Source organism: Acinonyx jubatus, chromosome B2 (assembly GCF_027475565.1).
Source record: "Acinonyx jubatus isolate Ajub_Pintada_27869175 chromosome B2, VMU_Ajub_asm_v1.0, whole genome shotgun sequence".
In the NCBI taxonomy this organism is placed as follows: Eukaryota; Metazoa; Chordata; class Mammalia; order Carnivora; family Felidae; genus Acinonyx; species Acinonyx jubatus.
In genome coordinates, this window is record NC_069385.1 from 45,586,871 (window position 1) to 45,604,267 (window position 17,397).

At 39.2% G+C, this 17,397-nt stretch overlaps 1 protein-coding gene across 6 annotated transcripts in view; it reads left to right on the top strand.

Annotated features, from left to right (window-relative positions):
* Window positions 1-17,397, top strand: part of ROS1 (ROS proto-oncogene 1, receptor tyrosine kinase) — a 124,316-nt gene that overhangs the window by 10,164 nt on the left and 96,755 nt on the right. For all 6 annotated transcript variants that reach the window (XM_053222337.1, XM_053222338.1, XM_027057018.2 and 3 more), the window contains exons 2-5: window positions 3,132-3,176; window positions 4,313-4,372; window positions 6,068-6,094; window positions 13,030-13,090. In XM_053222337.1, coding sequence (XP_053078312.1) covers window positions 3,153-3,176; window positions 4,313-4,372; window positions 6,068-6,094; window positions 13,030-13,090 — 172 coding nt within the window. In that variant the 5' untranslated portion in view covers window positions 3,132-3,152. The remainder of the gene's footprint in view (window positions 1-3,131; window positions 3,177-4,312; window positions 4,373-6,067; window positions 6,095-13,029; window positions 13,091-17,397) is intronic.

A 17,397-nucleotide genomic window follows, 5' to 3' on the forward strand; every position in this document is an offset into this window, starting at 1 on the left:
ATTGTGTCCATGTAGATTTATCCTTAGTAAAAATTGTACTCTTCTGATGAGTGATATTGATAACAGGGGGAGACTATGTATGTGTGGGAGCAGAAGGTATTTGGGAAATCTCCATACCTTAATCTCAATTATGCTCTAAATCTAAAGCTGCTCTAAGATAAAGTCTTTAAAAAAAGTTTAAACAAAATTTTAAAAACCTAACTACAATACTGATTCAAAATAGATTCAAAATAGATTCCAGGAGGTATTAAAAAATAGTGTGCTTTAAAAAAGTAGTGTGATTTAAATATACACAAATAACAAAAAGAAAACAAAACTTTACCCCATAGAAATTTTAGCATAAATTATGGAAGAATATTTCTACAATCTTGAAGTGGGAATGCCTTAGGAAGCCTGATTCAAAAATATGCATTATGTTGGCAAAGATGAAAAACATTTATAGTTGGCAAAGTTGGGATAAACCAGCACTCTCATGTACAATTGCACATCAAGAAATGTATCTGAGATTATTACTTAACTAACTAAAGATACATCTGCAAAAAGCTGTTTACAGCATGTTTGCACATAACATTACCACTAGATTTCCAAGTTCCTGGTACTGTACTATTATAACTAATACATTATTATTTGAGTCCTCGCAGAGTTTTGTGAACTTAATGTTATCTCATTTATGTCTCTGATGAGAGTACTAAGTTTAGACAGCACAGGTGACTTTGAAAATATCACATCACGAGCAAGTGTTGCATATGGGACTAAAAGGCAGACTATTCTGCATTTACCAGGGTTGAAAGTATGGAAATGATATTAGTTCTGGCTGAGGTGGGCAGAGTAGACAAGGTTGTGCCCAGAAGTAGGTATGGGTTAAGAAGATTTGAGATCCAGGACTGGGATTGCGTGTTTTAAGCAGATCACTGGAATAGATGGAGCTAAGGTAAACTGGTAAGGATCCTAACTGTAAAGTAAGGAACATGAATTTGGTGAAGATTATAGAAGGTGTTGTGCTTTGGTTAAGAGCACAGGCTCTGGAGACAACTTTCAGATCTCTAAATTTTAACTCTTGGGCAATTTGCTAAACCTCCCTGTGTCTCAGTTGTACAATGGAGTTAAAAATAATGCTTACTTAGTAGGGCTGTTGAGATGTTGAATGAGATTTAGTGTAAAACACCTTGTAGAGTGCCTGGAACATAGGAGCCACTCACTGCATGGTGGCTATAATGATGATGAAGAGTGGGGTGGAGAATACCATGAGATTAGAGAAGTGTGTTGACAAACTCTGTTTCATCAGAACCCTATAGACCTGACTCATGAGGCTACCTTGCCCAAGACCACTTGATGGGCTTTCCATTCAGCCTGTTAAATTTAGTCTTGACTCAGTACTGTTACAATATGGCTTTATGGTCACCAAGAAACATCTGTTAACTTATTGTTTAAAATGGAACCGAGAGGGGTGCCTGGCTGGCTCAGTCAGTGGAGCGTGGGACTCTTGATCTTGGGGGTGTGAATTCAAGCCCCATGTTGGGTGTAGAGATTGCTTAAAAATAAAACCTTTAAAAATGAAAAAAAGATAAAATAAAATGGAATGGAGAATCTACCCAACATCCACCCTGTTGTTTTTATGAGCTAACAGATTTTTGAAGGGATATGAAAATTCGATTGCAAAATGACTCTTACATTTGATTTTATATGATTGTGGTTCAATCATATAAAGGCGAATCAAAAGCTTCATTTTGAACAAAATTGTGGAAACAAAGTACTATTGTGCACCTGGTTGTAAAATTAATCTAAAAGATACAGTTCTTACTAAGTACTTATTATGTAAAAACAAAACATGTTAAGCATAAGTGGTTAAGGAATGGAGGTTAGAGGAATCTTCACTGACACATCAAATGAGAGTGGAAAAGGCAACATTGGTTCTTTGGCTCCTGTGTCTGATTACTTCTCAAGTAAATCCCCACAGTGGTAGGCCACTGTATAAGACTTCCAAGAGATAGGACTTCTGGAGCATTCCTGTGGAATAGACCATCTTGAATTTATGTGTTTATTCCTTCCATATGTATTTATTGAACACCTCTTATCATTCTGGACTGTTATAGGTACTAAGGACAGAGTGAAGTACAAAATGAATGGTGCTTACATAGAAGGGGAGAGAGTGCTCAGTGAACTTAGTGATAAACAGATCTTCTCTTTCCTCTGAAAATAGTGGGCTATTCAGAAAGCCACAAGAGATGCTTAAACCACATACAGGGCCCCTTGGGATTTTCTACCATCTCCTGGAACATATCTTGCTTGCAGTGCTGGGACAGCTAAGGATAGATGGCATGCTCTTTGCTGGATTGTCTTTTCCAATTCAATGGTTCAAATTCAGCAACTTTTCAGGGGAGGTTCTGAGCAATATAGAGGTACTAGGAGTATTCACTTAGTTATCCTCTGCTCATAATTCTAAATCAGTCAGTGAGGCAGTGATCTAAATTAGATCATATCCATAGAACACTGTTCGGGCACATATATGATTATCATAGGCCTAATATTGCCATCTTTTGTAAGCCTTTTCTATTTGCCAAGGGCTCCACTCACGTGATGATCAGGGAAAGGATGAACAATTTATGGATTTTTCCCTCTTAGTTCCTATTTCTTTTAGTTTACCCCAGCACAAAAAGATCTTAAAATTTGTGAAAATATGAGAAAAAAAGAGTAATCTGATGTTTTCCTATATGTAAAATTCTGAATTTGTATTTTTTTCTCTCTTCTTAGTAAGTAAGGTGACTTTTAAAAAATCTGAACATAATTCATCTTTAACCTAGGAGTCCTTTAAATGGATGAATTGACTAAAGTCGCAGGTTTATTTAATACCGTGTGAGAATCTATCCAATGTCCTCAACCACTCCTTACAGTCATATCCCCACTCCCACCTTTATCATTTCTGCAGAGTTCTTAGACATTCCATCTTACAATTTGCACTGGCATTTTACCTGATTTCGGGACTGATTTAATGACTTTAAAACATTGTACTTTCTAGTCAGAAAGCATGGAGGAGGCAACGCTATTCCAGGAAGCTTTTTATAAAAAGGTGTGGTAATTGTACTGAACACAATATTGATAGCTGGTATTTATTATCTCCTTCTTCACTTCAGGGCAGGCAGCTTGACATTGGCATGCCATATAATCTGAGTGAACCGGTGAGTAATCGCTTCCATTGTCTGGAAGTTCATAGTGTTTGTATTGATAAAAATGGGGCAATGGTCAGATTTTATTACAATGAAAATGTTCCCTAAGTAAAGTCTCATTTATTGGTCCTTGATGGAGGAAACTCAATTGAAAATAGTGAGACGTCAGAATTATAGAATATTCAAAAATGAACTCAGGCACTTCCTGTTTTGAAGAGGAAAGAACATAGGACAAATTCAACTCTGTGATTTTGGTTCTACATTACTCTGTGGCTTTGGATAAATACTTAATATTTCTGAGACTTAGTTTTATTATATGCTGTCTGAGAGGGTTGGATTAGATGGTCTCCAGTGTTTCCTCTAACAATTACACTTATGGTTTTATTACTTTCCCGCACCTGTATCCATTTATTCAACAAGTGTTTAGTGACTCAAAATATAAACATGAACAGACTTCCCAAGCTGTTGATCTATTTAGGTTTTGATATGCTGCCTTCTGGTTGAGTTCCCAGTTTTGAGTTTTGCTTGTTTTTTTTTTTTTTAACTATTTAAGTTTATTTCTTTCTTTTGAGAGAGAGAGAGAGGGAGAGAGAGAGAGAGCGAGCACACAAGTGGGGTGGGGGCAGAGAGAGGAGGACAGAAAATTCTAAGCAGACTCTGCACTGACAGCCCCGATGTGGAGCTCAAACTCATGAACTTTAAGATCATGACCTGAGCCAAAACCAAGAGCCAGATGCTTAACCAATTGAGCCACCCAGGCACCCTTGGGCTTGGCTTGTGCGTGAGGACATGGCAAGGACGCACAGTATGCTCGATGCCATGTTGTCCAGGACTTTACCTGCTGCCAGCCACCCGGTGGACAGTGTGTTCCCTGAAGGTTGGGTGCTCTCTGGCTTCTAGGCCTGCCCACCCCACCCCACCTGTACTCAGCAATCCCGCAGCCCTGTAGTGAATCACACCAAGCCCTGCTCTGCCTGTAGATATGAGGGCTCTGCTTAGAATTCCAAAAGTCTTGATCCTTCTGAGGCCACGGATTCCTGGGTAGATATCTATTTCTAAAATACTTTTTGTTACTAAGTTGTACTACCAAGTAACAAGAAAAAGTCACACTTCTTTAGTCACCATTGTCTCTTTATTATCTTTTGCAGTGCATCCAAGGATGTCATTTTTGGAACTCTGTAGATCAGGAAAACTGTCCTTTAAAGTGTGTAAGTATTAATTATGTTTCTGTTTTGATACTAATAATGCCTTCAAGAGAAAAGTCATCTAGGAGGATTCCCATTTGAATTCCCACTGGCTTTCAATTAGTTTGCTTGACTCTAAAGGAAAAGTATGATAGCCTGAGTGATACATAATTTGAGATAAACATTACTAATGCAACTGGAGACCAAGGGAGTTTAATGAAAACCATGGAACCCAGGAATGTTCAATTGCTCCAAACCATAAAGGCCTTTTAGTAGAATGTCAGGCCTTTGTTAAATTTCCTAGTCTTACGCTTCTCAAAATTTAAAGCACAGTAATCTAAGGATCTTGTTAAAATGCAGATTCTGATTCTGTAGATCTTGGGTGGGACATGAGATTCTGTACTTGTAACATGCTCCCAGGTGATGTGATACTTGTAGCCCTTGGATTACACTTGGATAGCAAGGCCTTAGATCATGTTGAAAGTTTCTCTGCAGGGAACACGGCAGCAACCTAATCCAGGAATCATAGCCCCTACATTCACTCCACTCTATGTAGAAAATACATCCCCAAATAGTTGATTTTTAATTTATCTCAGCTTTGCCATTTAGTGTATAACTAGGTAAGGTACTTAACCTCTGGGTACTTTCTTTCCTCATCAATAAATTAGGATAATAATAGAATCTCCTCCCTAAGGACAAGGCCCTATACACTGTAATTACTCAGATCTAATGAATAAGAATTTTGTTATTTAAAAGTGAGTTGGTTCCTTTTTTCAGATTGTTCAGGTTGGAGGTTAAATCATGATAATTTGGGGGTAATTTTAATATTGTTTTCTATTAATAAGTGAAACTATATCATTGAAATTTAAATAAGGACATTAACTTTTCCTTACAAATGGTTCTCATAGCTCTTCCTGTATGATATGTCCGCAGAAGTCACTATTATGGGAGTTGCTTAGGCCGACTCTCACATTTGTGACTATGTGCCCCATAGAATGGAAGTTACCAAAACGTGGAACAGGTGCTATCTGGATTTTGGAGCTATTACACATTCTAAAAGCACTCTTACCTTTCTTTTGGTACCACTTTTTACAAATTTCAGCTAAGATCGTTACTTGTTTAGTTTGTGTTTGCTATCTTTTGCTCTGATACGTAAACCCATCAGAGTGGGTCTCTCTCCTTCTGGTTCACACTGTGTCTACCGCACAGGACACAGTGAGGGGCACATAGCAGGTGCTCAGAGAGCACTTGCTGGGTGAATGAATGGGAAGTACCATTTGTTGCTGGCAACAGTCCAGGCAATAGAGTGGGCACCGGAGCAGCCAGTCTGGGCAGGGGAACCTACTGGCCTTTGCTAGCCAGAGCGGTGGGTGGTTTCCATTTCAGCTTCTGTCTCCACTGGGCATCTGCCAACACCTCTTCATTCGCTAACCTGGTCCATCACAGATTACCTCTTAGTTGCCTGGGATTTTCTAGTAGACATCAGGCTCCTCCATTTTTCCAGTGATGCAAACATGATTTTTATAGCTGTTCATACAGTGTGGCCTGCCTGGAGAGAAGGCCCAAGTCTGGGCTTCTTGGTCTTGATTGTTTTTATTGGTTATTCATCAATGGTGAGGCAAGAAATTAATTTGAAAGAAAAATATACCAAAGTGTCATTAAAGTTATTTACAACTTTAAGGATTTTAAGTGGTTTTCTTTTTCTTTTTTTCCATGCAGAACGACACATATGCCACTGTTTGTGAGGTGAGTTGGCAATCACAGAGATGTCATCAAACTCCATGTTTTCATCTATTATATTTAAAAAGCTATTGAAATAAGAATGAAGAAGCCAGGGCATCTGGGTGCCTCAGTTAAGTGGTTAAGTATGGGACACTTGATTTCGGCTCAGGTCACGATCTCACGGTTTCCTGAGTTTGAGCCCTGTGTTGGACTCTGCATACCAATTGAGTAGAATCAACTTGGGATTCTCCCTCTCTCCTTCTCTCTGACTCTCCCCTGCTTGCACTGTGTCTCTTTCAAAATAAATTAATTAATTAAAAAGAGAGAGAGAGAGAGAGAGAGGCACTTGGGTGGCTCAGTCAGTTAAGTGTCCGACTTTGGCTCAGGTCATGATCCCTTGATTTGTGAGTTTGAGCCCTGCATTGGGCTCTTTGCTGTCAGCACAGAGCCTGCTTGGGATCTTCTGTCCTCCTATCTCTCTCCCCCTTCCCTGCTTGCTCTCTCTTTCTGTCTCTCTCTCAAAAATAAAAAAAACAGGGGCGCCTGGGTGGCTCAGTCGGTTAAGCGGCCGACTTCGGCTCAGGTCATGATCTCGCGGTCCGTGAGTTCGAGCCCTGCGCCGGGCTCTGGGCTGACAGCTCAGAGCCTGGAGCCTGTTTCAGATTCTGTGTCTCCCTCTGTCTGACCCTCCCCCGTTCATGCTCTGTCTCTCTCTGTCTCAAAAAATAAATAAATGTTAAAAAAATAAAATAAAATAAAATAAAATAAAATAAAATAAAATAAAATAAAAACATTAAAACAAAAAAAAGAATGAAGAAGACTTAGTAATTCTCAGAGCACAGAAATGCTCACCTGGGAGTGCTATAAATGTGGGTATAAAAATGACTGTGAGATTCCATTTTTGACACAAATATTTGCTGTTTTATATACCCATGTGCATATATATATGTGTGTATATGTATACACACCTTCACATATATACATATATACTACTCTAATTTGATTGGACAGTTTCTATTCTGAGTGTCTGGTGGGGGAAAAGGTGGTTGGGGAAGGGGGAAAGTGCACATCTAGGGATACCCTTACCTCTGCTGATCTCATTTTCTTCCCCACAAATCACAGTGGTCTGTCATTAAATACAGAACATTAAGAAAAGAACACTGTAGTTGCAATCTTCTTCCTTATTCAACAGACTCCTTTGACAACATTTTAAAGCACAGCTTTTAAAATATTTTATTTTTTATTTGTTTCCCCTGCTGTGATAATACGACACTTGATGCTGACTCTGGCTGTTCAGATCTCTTCTCAGCACACTGCCTGTTCCCCCTGCCCATGCTGGTCCCTCCCCTGCATTGGATTTTCTCTTCCTTTTCAGAAAGACCGTAGAGATTTTGATCATTTCTTATTTGATCTTCCTCAACTGTTTTGGATTCTATGGCCCTCAGAATTAGTTTTAGGTTGACAACAGATGTTTTTGAAGGAAATGCATTATTTCTCAGCTAGAAGTTTATGTTGTATTCTATGCCAATGTCCTTGAAACCAGGGAGCAGAACTATTTTCTTCTTCCCCGGGAAAGGAGTATAAGCTATCATCCATTAGTAAAATAGGACAATGTCTTTTTACTAGAGAATAAAAATAAAAAACAAAAAACATTACACTGGAACATATTCTCAATAGTCTGTGCTTACTTTTCACCTCAAGTGATTTTTTTCCTTGGGGACAGATGGAAGGGTCAGGGTTGGCTAAGAAGTGATAAAACAGAGGGGAAAATTCACTCCATATGTAAAAAAAACAATTATAGGTCTTTCCTGATTGAGATTAAAAAAAAGCTGCCTGAGAGTCTTTTTATATGATTAAAGTAAAATTACCTCCCCCTCTCCCCAAACCATCCCTGGGGAGACTGTGTCAAGAAAGGCAGAGAGAGTTCAAGGCTCTCAAGTGCTGAAGCAGCCCAGGATTGGATTTCTAATGCTGTAGCTCCCAGGCAATCATTGTGCTGCCCAGTTGCCTGTGTTTATATAATGTATATCTTTTCTCACAGTGTTATAACTTCCATAATTATTCTGTTCTTTTCTATTAATACTTGGCTATTTTACACTTACAATTTTTTTAATGTTTATTGTTGAAAGAGAGAGAGAGAGAGAGAGAGAGAGAGAGAGACAGAGCACAAGTGGGGGAGGGGCAGGGAGAGAAGGAGACGCAGAATTCGAAGCAGGCTCCAGGCTCCGAGCTGTCAGCGCAGAGCCCCATGTGGGGCTCAAACCCACCAATCATGAGATGATGACCTGAGCCTAAGTCAGCTGCTTAACCGACTGAGCCACCCAGTTGCCCAGATACTTCACTATTTTACACTTTAAATAAAGTAGAACTGAATAGCAATACATGCTTTATAGATATGGAGATCGAGATAGGTATGTGGAAGGAGACTTAAACTCAGCTACCCACACCTGCAGGAAATCAAACTCTTCAACCATTAATGCGTCAACCCAGGAAGCTGGGAATTTCTGCACATGGTCCTTGGAGGAAGTAGTCTTGAAAATGTTAGCTTAACAAAGTATAAGTTGGAAAATGATGTTAGCCCGTGAGAGGGCTTATCCCTGGTAATTAAAAACACAAATTAGATCATATTGTTCCTAAAAATCTTTTTATGGCTTCGCATTGCTGTTTCAGAAAAATTATGAACTACCGTTTGCTGGCTCCCCGGCCTCTTCTTGCACCCCTCTCCCTGTTCTCTGTGCCGGCCACACTGGCCTTTCCCTCTTCTGAGCACAGGAGGCACACTCCTACCTCCCAGCTTTTGCCTTTAAGACCCATAGGAGCCCAGCTCCTTGAAATCACTTAGGCCTTGCTCTAGGGTCATCTTTGCATGGTTCTTTCTGAGCGCCCTGATGAGACAGCCTTCCTGCCCAGTCAGGACTTATGCCTTCAACTTGTCTTATTTTTTTCATAGTACTTTTCATTATCTGTTTTATTTTATTTTATTTTTTATGGCTTTTTTTCTTTTGTAAGTTTGTTTATTTATTTATTTATTGAGAGAGAGAGACAGAGACAGAGAGAGAGAGAGAGAGAGAACAAGCTGGGGAGGGGCAGAGAGAGACGGAGACAGAGGATACAAAGTGGGCTCTATGGTGAGAGCAAATAGCCCGATTCGGGGCTTGAACTCAGGAACTGGGAGTTCATGACCTGAGCCCAAGTCAGTTGCTTAAGCAACTGAGCCACCCAATCAATCACCCCTGAATGTATTTTGTTTAAAAGAATTTTTACTCTGTTGTTGTCGGTCCTCTTCTAAGAGAACGTACATTCCATGAAGGTAGGGAACTTACTGGTCTTGCTCCCTGCCAGATCCTTCAAGCCTGAACCCGTGCTTGGCACAAAAAATGTACTCAACAAACACGTTTTGAATGAATGAACAGTGTTTTAGGGAAAGAAGCCACAATTCATATGGAGAGGCTGTAACTAGGGGCATCCCAGGAGGGTGGTAGGTGTGTCCTCCTTGTGCTACAGGAGTAAGAAAAGGCATTTTGCAGCAAGTGAGCCAGTCTGATAAACACAGGAGTGGAGCCAGAGGACAATGAGACAAGCAGTTTTACTACAATGGGAGAAATGGCGGTAGGGACTAAAACAGAGACAGCAGGTCGATGTAGCCCCTGGGAAGCATGCACTTGGCTTCTGCAGTGGGAATGGTAGCTCAGTAGCCCGGAATAAATACACTGTATAATTGCCCCATCCACGGGCTCTGGGCTCAGATTCTCTGGATTCCTTAAATCCAAAACCTTTAGATGCTCTCTAGGCAATTTGAGCACTGGGTAATGTCATGCGAAGTCCGAAGTCCAACGTTAGATAACAGAGAGAGGGAATCTAATATACAGTGTTGCGTCCACTTGATATAATATTTAAACTCCTTAGAGCAGAAACTTCCAGTTTTATGACTACAAGTTCCGGAGAGCTATGTACAGCATGGTGATTATAGCTAATAATACTGCATTATATACCTGAATGTTGCCAAGAAAGTAGATCTTAAATGTTCTCACCCCAGAAAAGAAATGGTCATTGTGTGATGGGATGGAGATGTTAGCAAATGCCATTGTGTTAATCATTTTGCAACATATAAATATATCAGATTAACATGTTGTACACCTTAAATTTACACAATTTATATGTCAATTACATCTCAATAAGGCTGAAAAAAAAATACAAGGTTCACAAAGTAACAAAACATTTAAACTCCTAGATAGATCAGAATTTTATTTATGTATTTTCCCCTGAAAAAAAAATGCAACAAAAATAAGCCCACAATTTCCTGGGCAGTCAGTACTAGCTGTATTTCCAAATAAACACTATTCCATCTCCTTTCTTCTTCCTTGGTGACTTGGAAAAAAATTTCCATGTTACATGATAGTTTTGTTGCCACTTGGTATATTTATTCTCTCCTCAGGTAATGAACATGTTGAATGCATTTTATTGAAACCTGCAATAAGGATGTGAAAGTATACTAAACCCTCAAGTTAAATAATCCTGAGCCCAGACTGAGGTATTTAAATTAATCCTTAACTAAGCAAACCCGAGCTTATCAGCCTGTACTTCCTTTGAGTGCCCAGGTCAAACATTGTGCAGCTAGTATTTGTAAATTACCTGGGATGTTTAGGGCAAATGTGTCATGTCATCGTTTCCACCATCATCATGAGAAACAATAGCATGTTGTCTTAGGTATTATAATTGCAAATTGACTGAGAGCAGGAATATGGATCATGATTGTGCTACAGTCAAAATTTGTGCCTTTTCTCCAAGAGTTTTTTTCCCTTCCTTTCTTTTCTTTTCTCTTTCTTGTTTTGTTTTCTTTCTTTCTTCCTTCTTTCCTCCCTCTCCCTCCCTCCCCCTTTCTTTCTTTCTTTCTTTTTTCTTTCTTTCTTTCTTTCTTTCTTTCTTTCTTTCTTTCTTTCTTTCTTTCTTTCTATCTTGAATGCTAATGTATCTGTTAAGAGTTGCAGGAAATTTGTGTCTTAGTTATGAAAATGTTTACTCTTTTCAGTTAATGAAGTAAAATGTTAATCATTGTTAGGTTTTTGTAGACCTTAAAATTTAACATTACTATTTTTTAAAAATTTAAAACATTTTAAATTTAAATTCAAGTTAGTTAACATATAGTGTGATAACTTTTCCAGGAGTAGAATTCAGTGATTCATCACTTACATATAACACCCAGTGCTCATCCATCTATTATTAGGAAATACATAATTATAACATATGAGTATATGGTGTATACCTTCTATGATATGGAAAGTGATACACATCATTCAGTGACTGTGTGTCATGTGGCTAAAAATACTTGTTAACGGAATTGGTGAATAGATTTTTATTATTTTTAATATTTATTTATTTAACTTAAATCCAAGTTAGTTAACATATGGTGTAATAATGGTTTCAGAAGTAGAATTTAGTGATTCATCACTTACATAGAACACCCAGTGCCCATCATAACAAGTGCCCTCCTTAACACCCATCACCCGTCTAGCCCATTCTCCCACTCAACACCTTTCCAGCAACCCTCAGTTTTTTCTCTGCATATTAAGAGTCTCTTATGGTTTGCTCCCTCTATTTTTATTCTATTTTGCCTTCCCTTCCCCTATGTTCATCTGTTTTGTTTCTTAAATTCCACCTATGAGTGAAATATGATATTTGCCATTCTCTGACTATTTTTGCTTAGCATTATACATTCTAATTCTATCCATGTTGTTGCAAATGTCAAGATTTCATTCTTTTTGATCATTAGTAACATTCCATTGTATATAGAAACCATATCTTCTTTATTCATCAGTTGGTGGACATTTGAGCTCTTTCCATAATTTGGTTATTGTTGATAGTGTTGCTGTAAACATTGGGGTGCATGTGCCCCTCCGAATCAGCTCTCCTGTATCCTTTGGATAAATGCCTAGTAGTGCAATTGCTGGGTCATAAGGTAGTTCTATTTTTAGTTTTTTGAGGAACCTCCATCCTGTTCTCCATACAGTTTGCATTCCCACCAACTCAACAAAAGGGTTCTCCTTTTTCCACATCCTTGCCAACATCTATTGTTTCCTGGGTTGTTAATTGTAGCCATTCTGTCAGGTGGTTTTGATTTGCAGTTCTCTGATGAGCAGTGATGTTGAGCATCTTCTCATGTGTCTGTTAGCCATCTGAATGTCTTCTCTGGAAAAGTGTCTTTAACATTGGTATTAAGATATTTATTAAAATGTTCAAGTTATTAAGAAATGTAGTCAGTTTTTAATTTCTCAAGGGAAGCATGGATATATAAAATAAATAGTCATCATTTTAAGCTAAAGTTTAAAGTGATTAACTCACTGACCTTTGACCAAGATGGCAAACATATAATTGCATGGTTGAGCTCAGCGTTTTTTTTTCCCCACTGTGGGGTGTCACATATTATAGGGTCATGAAATCAATTTGGTGAATAAAGAGTCACAACAAATTAAATTAATAGAATAGAACAGAACATATATGAATGCATCACAGGTATGGGGTTTCTTAATGGGATAAAGTTGTTCTAAAATTAGATTGTGGTGATGGTTGCCCAATTTTATGAGTATAGTGAAAAACCACTGAACTGTGTGCTTTAAATGGCTGAATTTTATGGCATATGAAATAGATCTCAGTAAAACTGTTAAAAAAAAAAGAAAAAAAGTAAGTGCTGTTTCAAGATCCTCCCCCCCCCCCCCCCAACCAAGTTGTGTGCCAAGTTGTTTTGTGAAAATGTGTTTTGGAATCTGGGACATGATCAAAAAAGTTTGAAAGGTGCTGTTCTAATTCCACTAGCAAATGGAAACTTTAAGTACTGCGGTGGAAATAATTGATACACCGGTCTACTTATATAGCAGGCATTCGCATTTCACAATTTAGTTGAAATGTATCAGCGAAAGCAGTTCCTGGGCTGCACTGACTGGTATGGTCCCTGTCTTCCTTAGCGAGAATCATGTGAGGTTGGCTGCAGCGGTGCTGAAGGTGCATACGAAGAGGAAGTGCTGGGTAAGCAGATGCGCGCCACTGTTATTGAAAATAATCAACACCACTCGAGGGACTGTGCGTATGTAAGGAGAATGAGCCACCTTCTAAACTATCTAGACTTCTGGGGCGCCTGGATGGCTCAGTCGGTTAAGCGGCCAACTCCTGATTTCGGCTCAGGTGTGGGTTCAAGCCCACACCACATGGGGCTCTGCGCTCCCAGCATGGAGCCTGCTTCGGATCCTCTGTCTCCCTCTTTCTGCCCCTCCCCCACTCGCCCTTTCTCTCAAAAATAAATAAACGTTAAAAAATTTTAAAAAATATTTAGACTTCTCTATCTCAGTGTAATAAAAAATATATACATATATAGAAAAAAATTCAATATTTTCAAATGTGGAAGCCATTGTGATAGAAACTCAGCAAAACTCTTCTTTTATTAAAAAAATTTTTTTTTAAAAATTTATTTATTTTTGGGACAGAGAGAGACAGAGCATGAACAGGGGAGGGTCAGAGAGAGGGAGACACAGAATCGGAAACAGGCTCCAGGCTCCGAGCCATCAGCCCAGAGCCTGACGCAGGGCTCGAACTCACGGACCGCGAGATCGTGACCTGGCTGAAGTCGGACGCTTAACCGACTGCGCCACCCAGGCGCCCTGAGATCACTTCCATCTTAATGAAAGAGACAACTATGAATCCTAACTAGATTTGAGGTCAGGAAATGCCACTGTTTTAATGAACCAAAAGCATAAGAATATTTTATTTAACATGCAGTTAATTATTCAGCTAACAGCTCGTCAGCAGAGTATCTACTATCTGCCTGGCTCCCTACAAGGCCCTGGGAAGTTTGCTGAATGTCTAGAAACTATGCTTCTTGCTTTTAGATTCTGATTAAGTAGGGTACTTGGCTATACGTCTACAGTTCCCTTTGATTTCAGAGCAGGTTGGGTGTGTCTTAGTGAATTTGCCCTAGTGTGTTAATTCTCTAGTGGTTTCTGAAGAATCAGCTCTTTGGTAAGTCACAGCCTGGATGTTAGTAGCTTTCTTTTCCAGAATTTCCAGGGTCTTCCTCCCACGAAGAGGTAGACTGTTCCCTCCAGACGGGGGAATGATTGATTCTCCTGTAAGTTGTGCTCTTTGCTTCAATGGCTTGCTCCTTGCTCTCAGTGACTGATGGAAACTGGAAGGAGGATCTTGCCTGGCTGTCCTGATTTGCTTCTGCCCTTTGGTATCCCACAAAAGAACCCCCTTGACATTTCTGTGGAGAGATAAGTGGTAGTACATTCTTTTCCTTCTGTGTAGTGGGAATTAGCTATGGATAAAATTTATATTCTATGGTTTCCAAACTGTGCACCGAGGAACCTCCCTCCCCCCTCCCCCTCCCTCCTCCCCCTCCCCCCTCCCAGTGCATCACACATACCTCATAGGAAAGCATGGGGCATTTTAAACATTTAAGGGAAACATAGGGGTAGTTGATCTTCTGGACATTATTGGAACTACTAGTTGTAGGTAGTTCATGGTATAAACAACGAAATGAGCTACATTCCTTTCTATATCATATCTTTGCAACGCTGAGTTTTTTTGGTGATTGCTGGGATAAAAGCAAGTACCATAAGGAACTCAACTTGGAACAGGTTGCCCAATAGGCACACAGATCCCATTAGTGTGCAATTCATTTTTTTTTTAAGTTTATTTCTTCATTTTGAGAGAGAGAGCACAAGCAGGGGAAGGGCAGAGAGGCAGAGAGAGAGAGAATCCCAAGCAGGCTCCACAATGTCAGCACGGAGCCCGATGTGGGGCTTGAACCCCTGAACTGTGAGATCATGACCTGAGTGGAACTCAAGAGTTGGACGCTTAACCGCTTGAGCCGTCCAGGCACACCAGTGTGCAATTCTCTTTATTGAAGGTTTAAATACATATATTGTCTTTCTATTTATGTGTATTATTATTTTTTTTTCAAATATCTGCTAAGGTGAAAGGACACGCATAACTTAAGTTATACTTAATACATGGAGCTGTTTGGTAATTCTTTTGGTGCAGGGAGTTATGCAAAAATTACTGAGAAACTAAAGATGCCAGAACTGAGAAAGTTCGGGAAGCTTTGAGTTGCGTTCCTTTCTTATATTCCAGAATTATACTAACAACTTAATTATATATTTTTATAATACAAGTGTAATTGGTGCTTTATTTAATATTTCACACTGGTTATGGATCAATGTCTATATACCATTATCAAATGATATGTATCAAGTCTAAATAAAAGCAATTGTGCTTACAGGCCATATCTTCAGTTTGTTATAATGAATCTTTTTGCCCAAACACCTAAGATCCTTTTTTGTCTCTAACACACCTAGTACCTAGTTCACCTATCTCTGAGTCTGCTGTATTATTCTGTTTTAGATACCGTCCGTGTCTCTCTTCCACATGGTGGAAATAGCAATGGTGAAATAAAAAGAACTAATATTTGTTAGGTGTTTATGAGTCAGGCACTGTTAAAAGTAATTTATAGATATTAGCTCTTTTTGCGCTCAGAGGTATAAATACTATTTTTAATCCCCATTTTACAGATGAGAAAAATGAGGCACAAAAGTATATATATTTGCTTAGGGCTGCATAGAAATGGATGGTATTGAATGAACTAGAGAGGGAGTAACTTGATTTTATTTTAAAAAAAATTTTTTTTTCAACGTTTATTTATTTTTTTTGGGACAGAGAGAGACAGAGCATGAACGGGGGAGGGGCAGAGAGAGAGGGAGACACAGAATCGGAAACAGGCTCCAAGCCATCAGCCCAGAGCCTGACGCGGGGCTCAAACTCACGGACCGCGAGATCATGACCTGGCTGAAGTCGGACGCTTAACCGACTGCGCCACCCAGGCGCCCCAGGAGTAACTTGATTTTAACCCAACTGTCTGATTTCAGGGGCTTTTCTTACCCACTCAGATGTGTATTGAAAGTCGTATACAGCTCAGTTCAGCTTCTTTTTCTCATTTAGTTGACTCTTGTCCTGATATTTTAGAACAAACCTACTTGACCTCTGATTGTTCACGCACATTGCCATGGCTTGGAAACATCTCTACATCTAGTTATGAAGTTTACCTTTACTTGCATTTACTGATATAACTCTGGTCCCTTCTGCCCAGGTCTCAACTTACCTTCTTTCTGATTCTTTCGGATCTTCCTCTTTGCTGACAACTCCACACTGGACTCTTCTTTAGCATGTCAACCTTAAAAATAAAGTAGCCAGTTATTTCACTAGCAATATGGGTTTTTTCAGGAATTAGCAAAGGAATTGCAATTTGGGGTGAGCAAACTATGGCAAACTGTAGGTAAGCCCAGAGAACAGAGGGAATGTAGGTTTTTATAGAGGAAAGAGGGAAACTGGGGAGGGTTGTTTTGAACAAAAGTTCACTGGAGAAGAACAGGAGTTCGAGATTGTGTTAGTGCATTGTTGCTGGAGTGTGGAGGGATCTTTCTTCTTTTTCTTTAAAAAAAAAAATCCCATGTAAAAAATGTCCTCCTTGTCAAGATAATTCTTATCCTCCTTCTTGCTGCTGGTTATGCAGGGTGCAATGAATGGTACGTGTGTGAGAGCTCCCCCCATCGGGGCTTCTTGATTCCACTTTAAATGAGGTTTCCTTTATTTTTTGAAAAAGGTTTTCCACTGCATATTCCAGTCCCCGCGATTAAGTGTCTCACACCATAAAACAGGGGGGGGAAATGGAGCTGTGCTTTGTTTGTGTAGTTATAAAAGCTAAAAATGAACTATAAATAAAAGAATCAGCAGAGAAGGGTTGTGCTAAGCCTCTCTGTGGGCTAGAACCTCAGATGATGGTGGCTTTCTTTTTTCTGGGTCACGGGATATTCTGGTACTATGGACTTTAATTAGTCCAGATTCAGTATCTATAATGATCAGAATGGTGTCAACTTTTAATCAGAAAGAGTGAGGTCATGGAAGTTTGTATTTACCCATTTTAAGTTTCTTACAAAAACTTATTATGTTTTCTCAATCAGAGTAGTGATTATTTATTTTTTTATAAAAGAAATTGTATCCCCTAAGGCCAGGAACAAGGCAAGGATGCCTGCTTTTGACACTTCTATTCAACATCGTACAGGAAATTCTAACCAGAGCAATGAGGCAGGAAAAAGAAATAAACCATCCAAATTTGAAATGGGGAAGGAAGATTATCCCTGTTTGCAGATAATATGATGTTATATGTAGACAGTGCTAAAGATAGCACAAAAAACTGTTAGAACTAATAAATTTGTACAAAGTCAACACATGAAAATCAGTTGCATTTCTATCCTCTAATAATGAACAATCTGAAAAGGAAT